At 40.7% G+C, this 17,827-nt stretch overlaps 2 protein-coding genes across 2 annotated transcripts; one reads left to right on the forward strand and one right to left on the reverse strand.

Moving 5' to 3' along the window:
• Positions 1–6,506: 6,506 nt before the first annotated feature.
• On the forward strand, positions 6,507–9,966 carry irx4b (iroquois homeobox 4b). Its single transcript, XM_044052143.1, has 6 exons — positions 6,507–7,134; positions 7,404–7,592; positions 7,884–7,996; positions 8,237–8,393; positions 8,516–8,669; positions 8,759–9,966. The coding sequence occupies exons 1-6, from the start codon at positions 7,090–7,092 to the stop codon at positions 9,337–9,339; spliced, it is 1,239 nt and encodes a 412-aa protein (XP_043908078.1). The 5' UTR covers positions 6,507–7,089; the 3' UTR covers positions 9,340–9,966.
• Positions 9,967–14,654: 4,688 nt separating this feature from the next.
• Positions 14,655–16,652, reverse strand: ndufs6 (NADH:ubiquinone oxidoreductase subunit S6). Its single transcript, XM_044051949.1, has 4 exons — positions 16,487–16,652; positions 16,096–16,149; positions 15,665–15,787; positions 14,655–14,792 (listed from the first exon to the last, which is right to left on the reverse strand). The coding sequence occupies exons 1-4, from the start codon at positions 16,628–16,630 to the stop codon at positions 14,724–14,726; spliced, it is 390 nt and encodes a 129-aa protein (XP_043907884.1). The 5' UTR covers positions 16,631–16,652; the 3' UTR covers positions 14,655–14,723.
• Between the last annotated feature and the right edge of the window lie 1,175 nt (positions 16,653–17,827).

Below are 17,827 nucleotides of genomic sequence, written 5' to 3' on the forward strand. Positions count from 1 at the left end.
AGTTTAGTACATTTTACGTGTGTTATTGTTGCAGCAAATAAAGGCGTACTTCATTTTCTTTATTCATATATATAATTTAATCACTTTTAGAGATCTTCTTATTGATACTCAGTTAAATATAAAAGTATTTGAATTATTCATTAGGTATTTATAGTATTATTCATTATTATGGTGTTATTTCCTATTATAGTATCACATTACCATGGAAATATGATCACTGTGTCACCCTAACGTGTATGAAAAGCAAAAATCAAGGTGAAATAATGGTGAAAGTTTAGTTCTTCACTTAGGCATATTTGTTTCATGTGGATAATTGTATTATGTGGTCAACAGTCGATTTTTTTATTGGATTATTATTGGAAATTTGCTTTTTGTGACATTGTAAAAGGAGCTGTTATGGCAAAAAAAGACAAGTTTGACTAACAATAAAAGTACTTCCAATCATCTAATTATCTTATTACACCTTTTTTTGGGAATCTTTTACATTTATTTTATTGTATTTTTTTTGATAGCTGTTTTATCTAATGTTAAGTTTGAGTTTTAAAGTTCCTGATCCATGCAGCTGTAACATAACTATAACTCCCAGTTTCCTTCTATCTAATCTAATGTTTGTAGTTTTTAATCCTTAAAAATATTCAATCTGGCTTTTAACTGGGGTTTTTTTAATGTTAGACTGGAAAATAAATTACATTTTTATTTATGTGTAATAGAAGAACATTTATACTTTCACCTATATACATCATGGTTTCAATAAGAATCAGACTTAAATATAATTGAATTATAAAAATTATAAAAGTGAGTGAAAAACAAAGGGGGCATGAAAATCAAGGAAGAGAAATCACATCAGACCTGAGGTGATAATGGACAAATAAACAGTGTGGGGAAGAGAGACCGGGGATCAGCGGGTGAGTTAAAGGTAGGGTAAAGTGTTTGTTAAAGGCTCTATTGGTCCCTGTGGACCGAGGCTTGAAGAGCTGAATAATGTATGTCTGCTCGCAGGGTAATGAAGTGGAAGTGATGGGGAGAGGAATACGGCTGGACTCCCAGGGCTCAACGCAAACTGTACACACTCTTAAGAGCTGCATGTAGCCTGAACCTGTCTCGTTCTCTGCCTCTGTCTGTCTCCGTCCACACACACACACACAGTAAGAGCAGGGCACAGCAGCTAAGAGGGTTAGCTTGTCTCTGTTCCACTGTCTTACATCATTGATGAGGAGAACCGGGGCATTTATAGTGTCCCACTCTGACTTCAGCAGCTCCAGATCCTCCATGAGGCTCTTAGGTAGAGCTGAGCAGAGACAGCTGGAGAGCAATGGCTGCTGCTGCTGCTGCTGCTTCATGCTGCTGCTGCTGCTGCTTCACGCTCGGACAGACACTTGGTGTTGGCAGCCTTGTTTGTGGCTCTGACCCGGCCTGGTTCGCACTTGTACTTGGTCGGTTTAAAGTGTGCTTAACAAGAGGCGGCTGCTGTACGCGCCGTCTTGTAGTGAAACGAAAGAGCTTCTTTTGCTGCCTTGTGTGTCCATCTTTGTCCTCTGTTTTCCTCCTTCTTCACACTGAGTGAATAAAAGGCAACAAACGGTGGGAAATGTATGTTGGGGTCTGATGGTGGATCACCGTGAGAAGACAAAGTCATGGACAACAAACTTTTCCTTCCCATCTGGTTTCACTTCTGCTAAAAACAGTTAAAGATTTGTACTCGAGGGAACTTTCAAAATAGAGACTTTACAGCACACAAATCAAAGAAACACAAATATGCAATTTTTTTGCCCAATTTTTGGAGCAGATGCTCGAGAACAATGCATTCTTTTAGCTGTGACTTGTTTCTGAATGTTTTTTTAATTAATAGATCACTTTTGCAAATTCTATGAAATATCATTGTAAATACTGTTATTTTCTCAAAAGATTGGACTTTTCTTCACTTGACTGGCCCCCTACTGACCAAACTAGACACTCAGTGGCCCCTGGGTCATTTGAGTTTGAGACCCCTGGATAATGGAGGAGAAGCAGCTATTGTGGTTCAACATGAAAGCAACCATCACCAGCACATATAAAAGGCCCGGTAAGTAAGAGTTACAGACACGACAAACAGACACCTCCTTCACTCACTCCCTTTTCCAAGCGTGTCATGGAACTACGGTGGCCTACACATACCAGAAAGGATGCAGACACTCTTCACAAACTCTGTCACACACTCTCTCTCTCTCTCTCTGTTGTTACCTGTTTTCTTTAAGAATCAGGTTTTTCTGCATTTGTGCAGCAACTTTCCAAGTTGTTGGAGACAAGTGGGCACAAGATGACGCTTCTGTACCAAAGGAGTTTGATTTGAAAGCAGTGACAGACTTTACTTTGGGTTTTTATAATCAATTTATGCCAATAAGACCTCCTAAATGTTACAGACCAGACATTTAATGCTTCATAAATAAAACGTAGAAGGTGGCGTCCATGCTACAATGCAGTTTTCCATTATAGGGTTGCATTTAAATCTTGGAAATAAAAGTCTTGTGGTCATGTGACCACGTTTTCTCAAAGTTAGAATGGAACTGAAAGCTGCCGTCATGGACTGGAACTGCAAAAAGTACTAATACGACGATTACAAACTTTCATTTCACCTCCGCAGAACTGATCACTAACACACCTGGAAAAGAGATCATGTGACTGTTCAGGTGGACTGCACGTGCGTTCACACTAAAGGTGATTCTCTGGTGTGAAGGTTCAGAAAACTACAGATGGATTTCTGTCATGAGATGATGATCAGGAAGTAAATATCTGTGTTGTCTGTTTTTAAAGCACTCACTCTCTGCCAATCACAGCAGGAGAAACATTTTTCAAACTTATCCAGAGCAGAATCTGAAGTAGAAGAAATGGAGTAAAGTATCACAAGTACAAGAACAGAAAATGACTTTGGTAGAAGTTAAAGTCACTTTTTTTACAATATGACTTAAGTAAAAAGTCTTAAAGTATATGACATTTACTGTACTAAAAAAAAGTGAGCAGTATGGATTGAGCCATAGTGGCCCAGTGGGGGGGTCAAGTTGTCTTTTAACTGGAAGGTTGTGGGTTCAATTCCTGTTCCAGCATAAAGCAGCTCATCAAGACCAGAGAAGAGTAAAGGTAAAAGTTGCTAGAAATTTAAATAACAAAGTAAAGTACAGTAAAGTAACAAAGTATTTGTACTGTGTTACATTACAACCCTGGTGAAGACCGTCTCACCCAAACAAAGCTCGCAGTTAAAAGCATTCTGGTTTCACGTCGGGCCCGTCAACACCACCCACCGTGATATTTGAAGCAAAAAAAAATAGTGAAAACCTCGCGGCTGGAAAAGCATCTCCGTGTTTAACCGTGATTAAAGTTGCATAGATTTCTGACTTAAAGGTAGGAAATATTCAAATGTGTTGCTCGGTGATTGAAAGAAGTTGTGATTGCAGTTGTTTGGGGCCCTCACTTTCAAACACTCCTCATGCTCTCACATTAACATGCTTCTATCATTAACCCCCTCACCCCACCCACTGCATAATGCCTGAATGCAGGGAGGATGGAATGAGAATGTGTTGCCTTTCTTTTGTTTTAATCTCGTGGAGCATCTTGAATGAATGATTGATGTGAGGGGAGTGACATCAGGAGCCTATAATCACGGTCTAACGAACGCCGAGCTTTAAGAAATATATATACTGGAGGAATGCTATAAATTTATAAACACGTCATATATTAATACACAAGTAGGTTATTGAATATTCAAAACGATGGAAATAATGTAATCTGTGCACCTCCTCATGTGATGCATGCTTTATATGCATTATTTTAAGCCAGGAAGAAAGAAACTGGAAGGTGGAAGCACAGTCTCCACAGTCTCACAAGTATAAAATCAACTATATGAAGCCGAGATTAAACACAATCTTGTACAGTGTCACTGGATAAACAAACTGCCATTCTCCCTGAGTGACACGTGTTTTGTGTGAGGACATGCAGAGCCGGCGCACGGCGATAACTTCATTTCCAAGCTTTGAGCACAGATGAGGGAGAGACAGTTTAGTCCGTGTTCGGCTTATGAGCACCTTTCACGGGACAAATGGAATGTCAGTCAAGAGCCTGTACACAGATGCTTTCTCCCCGGTGGCGCCCGAGATGCTTTCTGGTGATGCAGGCTCTGTTGTTCCAGTCTTACTCTGGGTGCACTGGGAATATTTGTCCTTTTACCCCCTCCACATCCCCTCGCTTCACTTCAGATCCCCTGGCTATTAATGATTTCTCCAGCTCCTCAAGTTTGCATTCTCCACATTTTCCACTTGCATTTCTGCAGGTTGGGGTTTCCTGCAGGTGAAGGTTCCTATTCTTAACTCTTCTTTTCTTTTTTGGTCTATTATTTTTTCCTGTGGATCTTCCAATTTTTTGAGTCTCCCTTTCATTGTGGGTCATTTGCCAACCAGAGGGTCCCAAATTTGCTGCTCCACATCACCAATGTGTCCCTGAGCAAGACACCATATCCCAAACTGCCCCTGATGGCATGTGAGTGGGTATGAAACCAGATAACAACCCAATTCATTGGAATAATGTTAGTTTGAGATCTAAAACATGGAGGGCGGTGGGTTCTCCAGAACCAGGACCAGGACTGACAAACCCTGGTCTAAACCAAACCACATATTGAGTTTAAATGTAGTGTTGACTCAATATAACGCACCATCAATTCAAAGAAGTGGTTGACTTACTATTTCCTTATTCCAATCCAATCCAACTTTATTCATAAAGCACTTTAAAAACAACTGCTGAAAGAAAGTGCTGTACATCAGAGACAAATTATAACAAATACAAAATAAAAATGTGTGACCTAATAGTCCTAAGACCAAACATTAAAATACTGTACAAAGTACAAATACAACACAAATGAACAAGTCATTCAATAAAACTATGTCTCATACTGGGTCGAAAGCCAAAGAGTAAAAATGGCTTATATTGATGGATATTCTAAAATATTTTGATTAGAATTGAATAATATTCTTCAACACTATAATTCACTTCATCATCTGCCATTTTTGCCTAGATGACTCTGTGTCCTCCACTGCTCCTCTTTCATGTGGGGTCCCACAGGGCTCTGTGCTTGGCCCTCTTTTATTTTCTCTCTATCTTTTACCACTTGGTTCTATTCTCAGGAAACATGGCATTTCTTTTCATTGCTATGCGGATGACAGCCAGAGCTATGTCCCCCTCAAAAAGGCTGATTCCTACTCTGTTAACCCACTGCTAAAGGGTTTACATGACATTAAAGCTTGGATGTCTTTAAATTTTCTGAATTTTAATGAAGAAAAGACAGAAGTCATGGTCTTTTTTCCAGTTAAGGCAGCAAAAATCAAAACAGTCCTTCAGCGACAGCAATTTGAGACAGCAATCCACGCCTTTGTGACTACTAGGCTGGATTAGTGTAATGCACTTTATATGGGGGTTAGCGGGTCCTCCATTGTGTGTCTTCAACTATTCAAAATGCTGCTGCACGTCTTTTAACTGGCACAAGCAAATATGAGCACATCTCACCTATTTTAGCTTCACTCCGGCGGCTGCCCGTTCATAGGATTCATTTTAAATTATTATATTTGCTTTTAAAAGCCTTGAATGGCCTTGCGTCAATGTAGCTCTCTGAGCTGCTGCACCCCTACATGCCCAGCTGATCTCTCAGGTCAGCTGACCAACTGCTCCTGACAGTGCCTAAAACTAGGCTTAAGCTCAGAGGGGACCGAGCATTTGCCATCGCAGCTCCAAAGCTTTGGAATGGTCTGCCGCTGCACATTAGACAGGCTTCCTCTCTGTCTCATTTTAAAACTCACCTCTTTTCTTTGGCTTTTAACACCATATAAAGTGTTGATTTTATGTGTTTTAGTGTGATTGTATTTGTTTTATGTGGGTTTTTTTTAAAAATGTATTTATGTATTTATTTTATCTCCGTTTTATCCTTTTGTGCAGCACTTTGGAAACCTTGTGTTTGTTTAAATGATTATGATTTTTGCTGAAAATTATCCAAATATTTGAACACCAAACATGTTTCCACAACACATCCACTGCTGCTCTGCTCTCCTTCCTTAAGCCTGCCTTATAAAAGATGAATATCTTTCTTTTCGTTTTCCTTTTTTTTTAAAAAAAAAGAAAGAAAAGAAACAAATGCTTTCACTTCACCGGGGCGACTTAAGCCACTGTTATTAAAAACATGACAAGCCATTCAGTTGGTAAAGGTGCTTACTCAAGGGAATACAGCGAGTGTTTATTCTTTGATTAATTTGCTCGGAGGAGACCTGAAATATCCCCACTCATGAATATGTGGATGACAGAGAGATTTCTCCGCGGTGACAACTTATCTCAACTACAGGGCAAAACGATTATGCTAATATCAGGTTGTAGTCATCAATCACCCAGTGTCAATGTGATGTCAACGCATGACGTCCCTGATCCCCCCTCTGGCTATAGAAAGTGTGTGTGTGTGTGTGTGTGTGTGTGTGAGTGTTGTGTTTATTTTGGAAATTGATCACATTCTCATTACGCACGGGGACTTTGGGAAGGTTTTTTTTTGCAGGGCTGGGGGTTGGCACGTGCACTTGTGTGTGGCTGTCCTCGTGGATTTGAGGGAGGAGGCATTAATTAGGTGAGTTTCCTCATCTTGATATGAACACCAGGCTACGCCGAGTCCGGGCTGACGTCACAGAGGCGCGCCTTAAAACCAAAGAGCTCATCTCTCAGAGATGAATGGTTTGATCATACGCACACATACGCACACGCGCGCACACGGACAACACACAGACATGTGCTTTGGATTGTAACCTAAAGCGCGGACTTTGCAGACGCGGCAGCGCGAGTACCGGGGAAGGCGAGAAGTTACTTTTTCCATGACTCTCCATCGTCTGTGCGCGGACTGAAAGTGGTGCGTAAATGTATGCGCGTCCCCGCTTGGATAACGTGGTAAATGACAGCCGTGTGGAAACTTGAGCAGGGGAAATTGTTTAGTTACAACAGTGTCAACAGCGGCAAAAGTGCACATGTGCCACGGATGCTGCTGAGTGTCGCTGCGGCTCTGCGCTCCTGCCTCTGTCATCTGATCTGACCTGAGACATGGCTTACTCTCAGCTGGGATATTCCTACTCCACCACACCACAGGTACACTCAAGACTTTGAGCATGTATTTCTTCATTTAAGAAACTATTGAAAACATGTATTACTTATGGTTTGCAAATAAATATAAGTATTAACTTAAATGACAACAGAAATAAAGATGAATAGCAGCAAATTGTCAAAGTGAAATTGTTCCAGTTTTTACGCGCGGAAATAAAATGCTGTAAAACTTTCATAATACAATTTAAATGGAAAACAAAAACTGGTGCTTCTACTGGACAGTTTGAGTTAATTTAGAATTTTTCTTGCCAAAGTTTCTGATGACCTCAAGCTCTCTGGCCAGTTGTCTGGAGCCTGCATCGCCCCGTTCTCACCCGGTGCTCCGCTCCCCGGGGCACCAGCTCACTCCGGGCACCGGCATCGGAGTGTACAGCGGCCCTTATCCAAGGAGCCAGGGCTACTACGACACCTGCTCCAGCGACGCCACCGCTCTCTACTCCAGAGTGAGTTGAACGAGTCACTTTTCATTCATCCGTTTGATCCTTGATAGTAATTTCTTTGACAAAAATGCGTAATTGCGCACAAGTGATGGAAGAAGAGTTACATTTTTTTGAAAACTACACATTTTCTCGACGAGGTGGATATATTATACTCCAGAGAGACAGAAAATAATCCAAGTATATAACAATAATAATAATAATAATAATCCAAAATAAAGTGAAAGTCACTTTGTCTCTCTGCAAACGTATGTCATAAATATTTATTTGTGTGTTATGTTCAAATTTATGGTTCAGGGGCCACTCGATGCCAAAGAGGGAGCTGCATCTGTGCATGTGGGCACATCTCAGACTCCTGCCTACTATCCTTATGAATACACATTTGGACAATATTCTTATGACAGACATGGGTAAGTCATTTTTTATATAGTCTTTATATACCAGACAGTATGAATGGTGACTTATATCTTCAGGTTTTACAGCAGCGAGTATATTTTTCTCAATTGTTCTCTTTTATTATTTATTTTTTAACCAATAAAAGACTTTAAGACAATAAGAGGCTTTTCTCCATAGGTGATCCAGCTCTCATTGTTCCAGTACAACTGTGAAAATGTCAAGTCAAATGTTTTTTTTGTTGTTTTTTTCTAAAGGTATTCCTGCTCTGACAGTGCTTCCCGTCGTAAAAATGCCACTCGTGAGACCACCAGCACCCTGAAAGCCTGGCTGCAGGAGCACCAGAAGAACCCGTATCCCACAAAGGGAGAGAAGATTATGCTCGCCATCATCACCAGGATGACACTCACACAGGTGATTAGCAGTTTCTTTCCTTAAATCTCTTCTGTCCCTCATTGCCTTCACATTCCTTGTTTCCAACCTTCTTCCATGAACTATGACTTTATTTTGTCGCGTTACCTCCCGTTCTTCTTCAGGTGTCTACATGGTTTGCCAACGCACGCCGGAGGCTAAAGAAGGAGAACAAGGTGACCTGGTCACCGAGGGCTTGCAAAGGCTCCGATGAACGAGGCTGTGATGATAACAGTGATGAGGCTGAGAAGACACTTAAAGATGACAAAGACCAGTCTGGTAAGTGGACCTGCAATTAAAACAAATCTGTCACTACAACTTTGTGTTTCAAGGTTTCGATTAAACACAGTAATGTTTCATCATCGCAGAGCAACAATGTGCAGACCTGCAGAGTGATCTTGAAGACTTTGACCTGCTGGAATCGGACGCTTCCGACTGTGATCCGAAGCCACAATACCTACCTGAGGACAGCGAAGAGAGCTCAAACGCAAATCTCCCACATGGGCATCTCACAGATCCAGATTCCCTGCACAGAGAAGAGAGACTGTCCCCCGACTCGCCAAGACTCGCAGCAGTCCAACACCAAAACACCACCTTCTACCCGAATCCAGACCTCCGAGGTGCAAACGCCAAGCCCAAAATATGGTCCATTGCCCAAACTGCAGTGTCTCTGGACGGCAGCTTGGAGCCAGAGTATCCTCCCTGTATGCTGTCGACCGCCGGGTCCTCCTCACCCGTCTATCCATCAACTATGGGGCTCATTAACAGAGACAGGCAGCAGGAATCACCGGTGGCCACGCTCAGAGAATGGGTGGACGGAGTTTTCCACGGTCCCCCTTTTCTACAGCCCAAACCGGCCGAGGTGTGGAAAGGTTTGAATGACGCTATGATGGACAGCAGAGCACCGGGACAATCCTTTGACCTCGTGAGGTCCACATCGTCTTTGTAGTCCGACCCGACGCAACAAACTCTGTCAAAGACCGCTGGGCTTTTTCCATTCGTACAGAAACTCTGGCAGAAGACACAATGCAGTTCCTTTTAGTTATTTTGGATACAATTGATTTTGAAGGCGAGGGTTGACAAAAGGCAGACTTCTCATTCATCACTGGCTCTGTTAAGTTTGTTCAAAAACAAATATTCTGACTGACTTTTTAATGTTGCAAACAACTTGTTTTCGGTGTGTCTTAATTTTGCACTTGACGGCCACGTAAGACGACGACGACGACGACGCCCGAGCTGAAAGACTGAAGAAGAGGCTAAAGTTTCCTGTCGCTACGGAAGCTGCAACAATCGTTGAGTGCGTGGAGCGTCCAACAGGTGGCTAATTAAGCGCTTGTCTACTTGCAAAGCCAAAAAACACAAAACATACAAGAGATTAAAATCATAAGTTGTGTTACAATAAGAAAATTGAGAGGCCGTCGGTGGTCAAATGTGAGCAAACGCACAAACACATACACACTCTTCCCTGCAGCGAGGTTGTTTGATTCACACGTATGAAAAAATATACTGTCTTGTACACTTGCACTATAGCCTTGCACATGCACTGGAGTCACAAAAATAAAAGGTGTATTCTGTATAGCATGGTAATTTTTTTCTGAGTGTGCCCTTACATCCGCTGGAACCATTAGTGATATCGGTTTAGATGTTGTAAAATCCCATGTAGAATACACCTCTGACGCCTGCAATATATATACGCGTCAGTATGTGTGTGTGTGTGTGTGTGTGTGTGCGTGCGTGTGTATATACAGGATCTATGTGTGTGCATGTGTGTTTTGAGGAAGTGAAAGCGGGGAAGTGGATGGTATTCAGCCGTGACTAATGGAAACCCACAGAGGAGGGTCCTGCTAAATTGTTAAATCGATGCCACTTCCACCTCAGCTCCAGATATAGCTGCAATCAGCGATGCGTCCCTTTTCATTAGGCGGCTTTTGACTTTGTCAACCTGGGACCGCGGGAAAATCCACTGTGTGTAAAATACTTAATGAAACCTCTCAAGTACTTTTAAGTAAGTGTGTCATCTTTATCCACTTAGGTAATTTTTTTTTTTTCCCATAAAAAAAGTACAGGAAAATAAGACTGAGCTGAATATTTGATACAAATAAATTGCCCTCAATTTTAATTATTAAAGAAAACTTCACATATTTAGCACAAGAAAAACATTCAAGCTAGCACTTTCTAAAACAAAAGCATGACAAGAAAGTGTGAGAATCTTTTTTTCTTTTTTCCCCTCCTGCAGTTTTTCGATTTAGAAACAGTAATAAAGAATTCATCAGAACAGAGGAGGGATCTTCCTGGGCTTTGTATGGAATTAACCATTTCAAATTAAATAATTCAGGATGAACCCGACCGTGAATTTCATTCTGTTTCTGCCTCATAAATAAGTCAGACTTAAGATGATAAATAATGACATCTGACTTGTTTCAGTAAAGTTTTCTTTCTCTTTTAAGGAGGCTGGAGATTTTTTATTTTTTTTTAACTCATTGCACAAAAACAGATATTGTTCTTTTCATTTCTGACATTTAAGGTGGTGAAAAAGTGGTGGTGTGACGACGTATACTGAGCTGCAGTCATATAAGAAGTGTAGTGTTGTCACCTTTAGCCGCTTGAGATCAACAATCAACTAAAATTATTTGTAGCACCAAATGCGAGTTGATTTAGTAAAAAAAAAACAAAAACATAAAAATATCATGAAAACAGTTTAAACATCTTACAGCCCTACACGATCATACCATCTTTGAATAGTTACAAATTCAACAACAAAATGTAGAAACAAATGACTTTGGCTTTTTAATCACAAATATTGTTTGAAACGTAGGTTTTAAAGCCCTCTTAGCCTTAAATGATTTCAATAAACATATCCCGCATGAACATCTGTGTCTGTGCATCCCTGATTTAGGTCACAGCGGCCTTGACCTGAACTTTAAACTTAAAGAGTCTGCAAAAACATGGCGACATTTTCTACACACTCGTTCATTAACAGTTGCAAATGTACACACTTGACAGTCGTGCTATCATCCACCTGGTTAATCAAAGTCTAGTTTCAATGATTACAAAGGTATCATCAAGACGAGAAGTGCTGCCAACAACAAAAACATGTCTTTTATGGTTAATTTCCCTTGGTTCATCTCTCTCTCCTTTGCAATCCTTTTTCACACTCTCCGCCTGCTCTGCTGACCTGTGCTCCTGCAGACATCACCCTACCTTTACTAAACCCTCACCCTACCTCCACCCGTCTCACCTCATCTCCGTCTGCTCTTGATACACAAGCGTGAGCCGCTCAGCAGCCAGTCTGAGACACAGAGGCCGGCTCCCTGGGCCTTAGAATCAGATTAAGTCACTATGTGTTGCCGTACAGGTCATGGAACGTTAAACCCAACGTTCACTCGTCTGGCTCACACCATTTAGAGCGTTTCTAACTCTCTTTGTCTCATGGAAGAAGAGGAAAATGACTATTTTGTCCTGTTTTATTTTTAAACTTCCACTTGGGAGTGTCTACATAGGAAGTATTGACAACTTCAAATGACTCCGCTCTACACTTTGCGTCTGACACCTATTTCCTTTCAGCACTGTCGGGAGTCTCAGTCGCACACTCAGACCCACACAGCTCCAAGTCTCTTGCGTCTTGTCACACACACTTTGGTTTTTCCGGGTCTATCAAAGTGCTGAGTGCAAACTCTCTCCTCCAAAAAACAGTCTCATGTTGCCAGAGGTGTCTCATTCCCCGTGGTAACCCTCAGAGCTGCTGGAACCAGAACAAGTCATTATTTCCATGGTAAAGGTCAGAAGCTCTGTCACCTGACTCTAAAGTGGCGCTGAGTAGAGTCGCCCCCAAGACAACCAGCAAAGGTCAGTTTTCTGTTTTGCTCCTCATACAGTATAGGTATGGACTGAAGGCAGACAGGCTGCTTCCCGATCAGCTGATGAGCCCCCTTTTTTGGTCGCAGTGGCTTCCAGACATGGAGGTTCAGATAATTGGCTGCGGGGAGCATCATAATGAGCTTCGGGGGTTGTAATGTGACACATCTTCAAGGAGGAATATTTTAATAGGGCAATTAGTGCAACGGGCGAGATGTTTTGTACAGAGTGAGTGATTGTTGTGGAGGAGCACCGCGCTTCTGAAGTCAATGGCATTCAACTCCATTATTGACTGTGCGTCTCGGTGGTGAGGCGATCTTCAAAAATGATTACAATCATACTTGAACACGTCTTTGTCTGAACAGTCTCACGCAGCGATGCGGGTCATATTGTGCTTGAGGGTTTGCATTTTCAAAATATAGGACTCTTTACTTCCTGTCTGACAGCAGAGCAAAAGGCGGGTATGAGTCGGACAGGTCGCCAGTCTATCACAGGGCCAAACAACCATTTTACACCTTCAGCCAATTTTGAGTGTCTCAACCCAATTTGCATGTTTTTGGAGTACCTGGAGAGAACATGCAAGCTCCACACACAGAGAGAGAGAGACCCTTGTTGAACCAGAATCCAAGCCAGTGACCTTCTTACTTTGAGGCAACAATACTAGCCCCTGCACTGCACTGCACTCCCATGTGCAATCCCTATATGATATTATGCTGGACTAGTGGGGGAAGCCATTGGGTGGGTTTACATCAACCTACACTAATGCACATTTTTTGCATCAAAGTAATCCTGAATGGAAACGGAATAACTGTCAACATATTGCATATAGGGGTGTTTACACTCGGTGTGAAGGTAAATGTGAACGTGTACAATGGTAAAATGTCAGAAAAGGTAGCAATGAGATTCCAACATGTAGCAACATCTTCTCAATCCTCTGTGGTGATCTAGACTTCTGTGCATCTTACTGCTTCTCTTGTTAAAACAACTCCCAACTCCCATTATCTCACATCTCCGACTATGACAATTATCAAATGTACAGTAGAATTTAATAGAAACCTAGCTATCGACTGCTTTGATGATTTGACAGCTTAAGGCTGAATGAGGATAGATCATGAATATAGACTGGCTCAATCCATCTTTCTAATTTGTGGAGTTACTTGACATAAAAGCACATGATATTAAAGAGTATTACATTATGCCGGGCGATGCCTTTAAAAGTTTTGAATAATTAAAGACTGCAGTTAAACTCGGCTCAAAAACACTGTGCTGTTTAATTCAGCACAATTCATATGCTCAGTTTCATCTGAAGATTTTGCCCCTGGCAGTGCCTCCAACTCAGTCACTCAAGCATCTCCTCTGTACCGCTCAGACTAACCAACCGCAAGACCTACCGGTCAGCTCCCCGACACTGACCTGGCTCACCTGCCTTATTTTAACAATGCACGGCTCTCCCCTTCACTCATCCAAAATGGTCGGACTATAGATGAGGTTAACCACAGCACAAGCTTCACTTCCACGAGCCACCAGGGCCAATTATATCTGCCTGACTTCTCTTCCCAACCTGAGGTCCATGGTGTGGAAAATGCAGTTCCACTGGCTGCATCACTGGGGACAGAACAGACTCATGCTGTTCGGAGCCTGAGCCAAGCACAGGCCAATTTAACATGCAGAGGTCTATGGAGAATAAGCCTGATGAAATATATATATATATATATATATATATATATACATATATATGATCTTCCTCAAACATGCATTGTTCTATGTTGCTGTGTCTTATCTGGCTAACTCTCTCCTGATGTCCTCCCAAAAGAAGACATCAAGAGACGGATATAGACTCCATGGCAGTAAGTATGTGAGGGAATAATCCAAGAAAAATGCTGGGGTTCTCATAAGTGACTTTTACTCTAAACAGCACAGACAAAAACCTACCCAGTCTACTTTTTGATAAGCATTGCAGTCATTAGTAAATGGTGATGGAAAGAAAGAAATACTGCTTTTGCAGGTAATCGAGCAGATGACATGCGTGTGCTTTTATAGTTTTAGATCAATGACATTTAAATATGAGATTTGAAACTGGCTTCATCCTTTTCAGTTGGAAACAAAGTCACAATATTGGTTTTGCCAGTGTACCTTAGTCTCTCTTTGTTTTTCCTCTAGGCGAAAGATGTCTGCAGGACACTGGCGACCTCTGCCAGTCACTGTGGGAACTGCAGGTGAGTAACTGCCTAAATACTCCATTAAACTGAACATGTGAATGTGATGCACATACAAAACCTATAAAAGAAACGATTTAGGAACAAATTTCATTGTGAAACATTTAGCTTATCAAAGCTTTGGACAATACTACAAGTCTCAGTTCCATTGCAACTCTGAACTTAACCAGTGTCATAAAGAGGAAAGCACTTAGACAGTGAAGATATAATTTATTAACCAATATGGCAATTTACACAGAGAAGCAAAGACACAGGAAAGGTTTTAGTGATGATGCTTCTGTCTGAATTGTAATCCACAGTAGCCACATGTGCCCACTTTTGTTTCTTTATCCTGAAGAGAAGAGATAGACTATTATTTACAAAAACTTAGGACCTACACATTACAAGTGCATTCTACAGATTAAAAAATCATGTCAAGTCATTACCCATTAAGTTATTAAAAAATGAAACAATGAATAACTTTATCTTAAACATTTTTCTCTTAATTTTGCATTCAAGCACCTCCAAATAAAATAATTTATTTAGAAAATGTGATTTCATTATCAAATGGATTGTTATTTTCGGCTTTCATTTTCAAACATGATGTAAATGAGTATATGATCAAAGTAAAACCTTGGATATTACTCAAACTACAACGATATACAACACTGTAAAGATGATCCCTTTCATCTGACCAGGATTAATTCTCAAAGGCTGGGTCAGGGCCCACATATGGTTCATGGGAGATATATTTGTGTCCCCAAAAAAGTTCTGCAGCATTTTTACAACCTTTTACTTAATATATGTGAGCATATGTTTTACATAATGCATTAGGTATATAAACATATATATTAACTAATTGAGTTGCTACCTTATGCACATGTGTGATGTTGTCATGATTCATGCTGCAACTTGGGTCTCAATAGTTTGCCGTCTTAAAAAAGTGGGTCCCCATACAGTGTTTAGAAAGCACATCAGTAGTTTTAGAGCCATTCTGCTGACAGTGAGATAAATGGCACAAAACCATTTTCTCTAGCAGAGGAAGATAATATAACTTGGAGGAACACAAACATGTCAACAAATGTAACCTTCTTTGCAAAATGTGATGGTGAATAATGAATGAAGCAAGTAGTTGGTTGACTCAACCACTAACAACTGTGACAAGCCTCCAGAAAGGTATTGTCAAATAGACCGTCTATGACTGTAGTGGGTGCACGCTCTTACCAGGTTGATGTAGACTTTGGGGTGGCCCAGCGCTCCACCGCCTCCATCACAGGACACAACTCTGCCCTCAACGTCAGTCACCGGCTCTTCTGCCACCAACTTGATGGCAAAGTTCTTATTCACCTTGAAACAGTCAATGGTTCCTGTCATTATCAGCTCACAAAAAAGAATAAATGCAACAAAACACTTAGCTAAACAGCAGAAGCAGTTAGACTGCAACATGCATAATTCACGGTACAGACACACATACTCTCTACCCTCTCTATACCTTCTGTTCTAGAAATTAATTTACAGCAGATTAAATAGTTTGCATTCACTGACCATTAAAAGAACAAGGAAATTGAGATGACATTTCTGGATAGATGCTGTGGTGACATGAGGAACAATTTATTTATATTTCTCAGTACCAAAACTATAGTGAGTTAAGTTACCTCTTTCTGCCTGCCGACAAATCTGGCTCTCCTGGGATCCTTCTCATCAAAAACCTGCGAGAAAGACAGTGTTTCATTAATTACAGGATTTATTCCTCTGCGTCACAAGCACTTTCTCTTTCTGGCATACATATCCATTTGAGGTCACAGGTTTTATCGAGGAGTGCATGAAGCCGTCATGTTAAACAAATACATTGGATTAACCACTGTATATATTGCACATATATATATAAGTATGTAAGTATCGTAAATAATGAAATGCAAATACTAAATGGAATAACAACTGTAAAAGACCCATTAACCACACAGGCGAAAGCTAACCTTTGCTAACGGCAGGCTAACACCCAATAGCAGCAACAACAGTGAACGAGATAATGTTTTTTGAGTTTACCTGTCCGGTGTGAGTGATGACCTCGCCGGTACTGGACACCTCTAAGCTGTAGCTGCGAGCAGGAACAACACAGAGCTTCAGTGGAGAAACAATCACCTTAGCATTTTTACTGAAGGACAGAACTCTAGCCACTGCGGCCGCCATGTTTACATCAATCAATGCGTACTTCCCAAGATGCCTTGCAGTAACTTACATTAATACACATGATGCCCTGGATCTTGACTGCCAGGTTTCTACAATCCTTAACCAGACTACTAAATTAATATATTTTTTAGTGTTGTTCATTTTTATTATTATTGTTGTATTTTTGTCACGTTGGTGAGAGTTTACCAATGGTAAGGAAAACAAGATTTATACAAAGTCAAAGAGGGGGAAACTCGCTGCGAGGCTAATCTCAGGGCACAGCGGCCATCACTTCCTGTCGCACACCAGAAGTAGTTTTATCCTCACAAGAACATCTACCCACTGTCGCGTTGTAGCGATTAAAACGCTACATATAGGGCAAAAAGCCCTGGTTTGGACATCTAGTGAATCTTTGACAGGTTTGTTCGTGTGCTTTAAAGTTATTATACAACTTATTCGTGTCAGATATTAACGTGTCGGTGATTATTAATGTTTAGCTTTGGTGCTAGCAGGTCACGCTTGTCTCCTTGGCATGTTGCATTGCTACCCCACTTCATACTACTGTAGTATTACTAATTTTCACCAAGTTTAAATAACCGCAAATGTGTCAGATATGTCAATGATGCGAAGTTTCGTATGCCTCTGAATTGGGTTGCCTGGTATTTTGTAGAATATGGACCTGGTTTCTGAAAAACACCATGCCTACCATACAGTGTTATCAGACTATGTAGGTATGGTGTTGATGATGAATCCAAAATTAGACTCAGACACAGTGTGGCGTTTAGGTTTGCTGTCCACAGTATATTTGTGCAGAGGATATTTAAGTTGATGAGGTGAAACAGTTGTATTCAAAAAATCTAGAGGATAATAATGTTGTATGCTTTCATTTCACACACACAAAGATTAGAGCAGATCATTAAGAATGGAGCTCACACAGAAAAGGAGGCAAAAATCGTTATCTCACAGTTTGCTAAAGACCAGCAGCACAGTTATAAATAAGCAAACAAATAAATAAATAATAATATAATAATAATTATAATAATAATAATAATAATAATAATAAATAAATAAATAATATTAAATTACTTGCACTTGACTTTAAAATGTCACAAAGCAATGCAACAATGCCAATAACATCAATAACAGAGCCAATTCTGGCATAATTGCACATGAATAATTTTTCTGTTTCTCTCTACAGCCTCAGACGACATGGCACCC

The sequence above is a fragment of the Solea senegalensis genome, linkage group LG20 (genome assembly GCF_019176455.1).
Source record: "Solea senegalensis isolate Sse05_10M linkage group LG20, IFAPA_SoseM_1, whole genome shotgun sequence".
Lineage (NCBI taxonomy): Eukaryota > Metazoa > Chordata > Actinopteri > Pleuronectiformes > Soleidae > Solea > Solea senegalensis.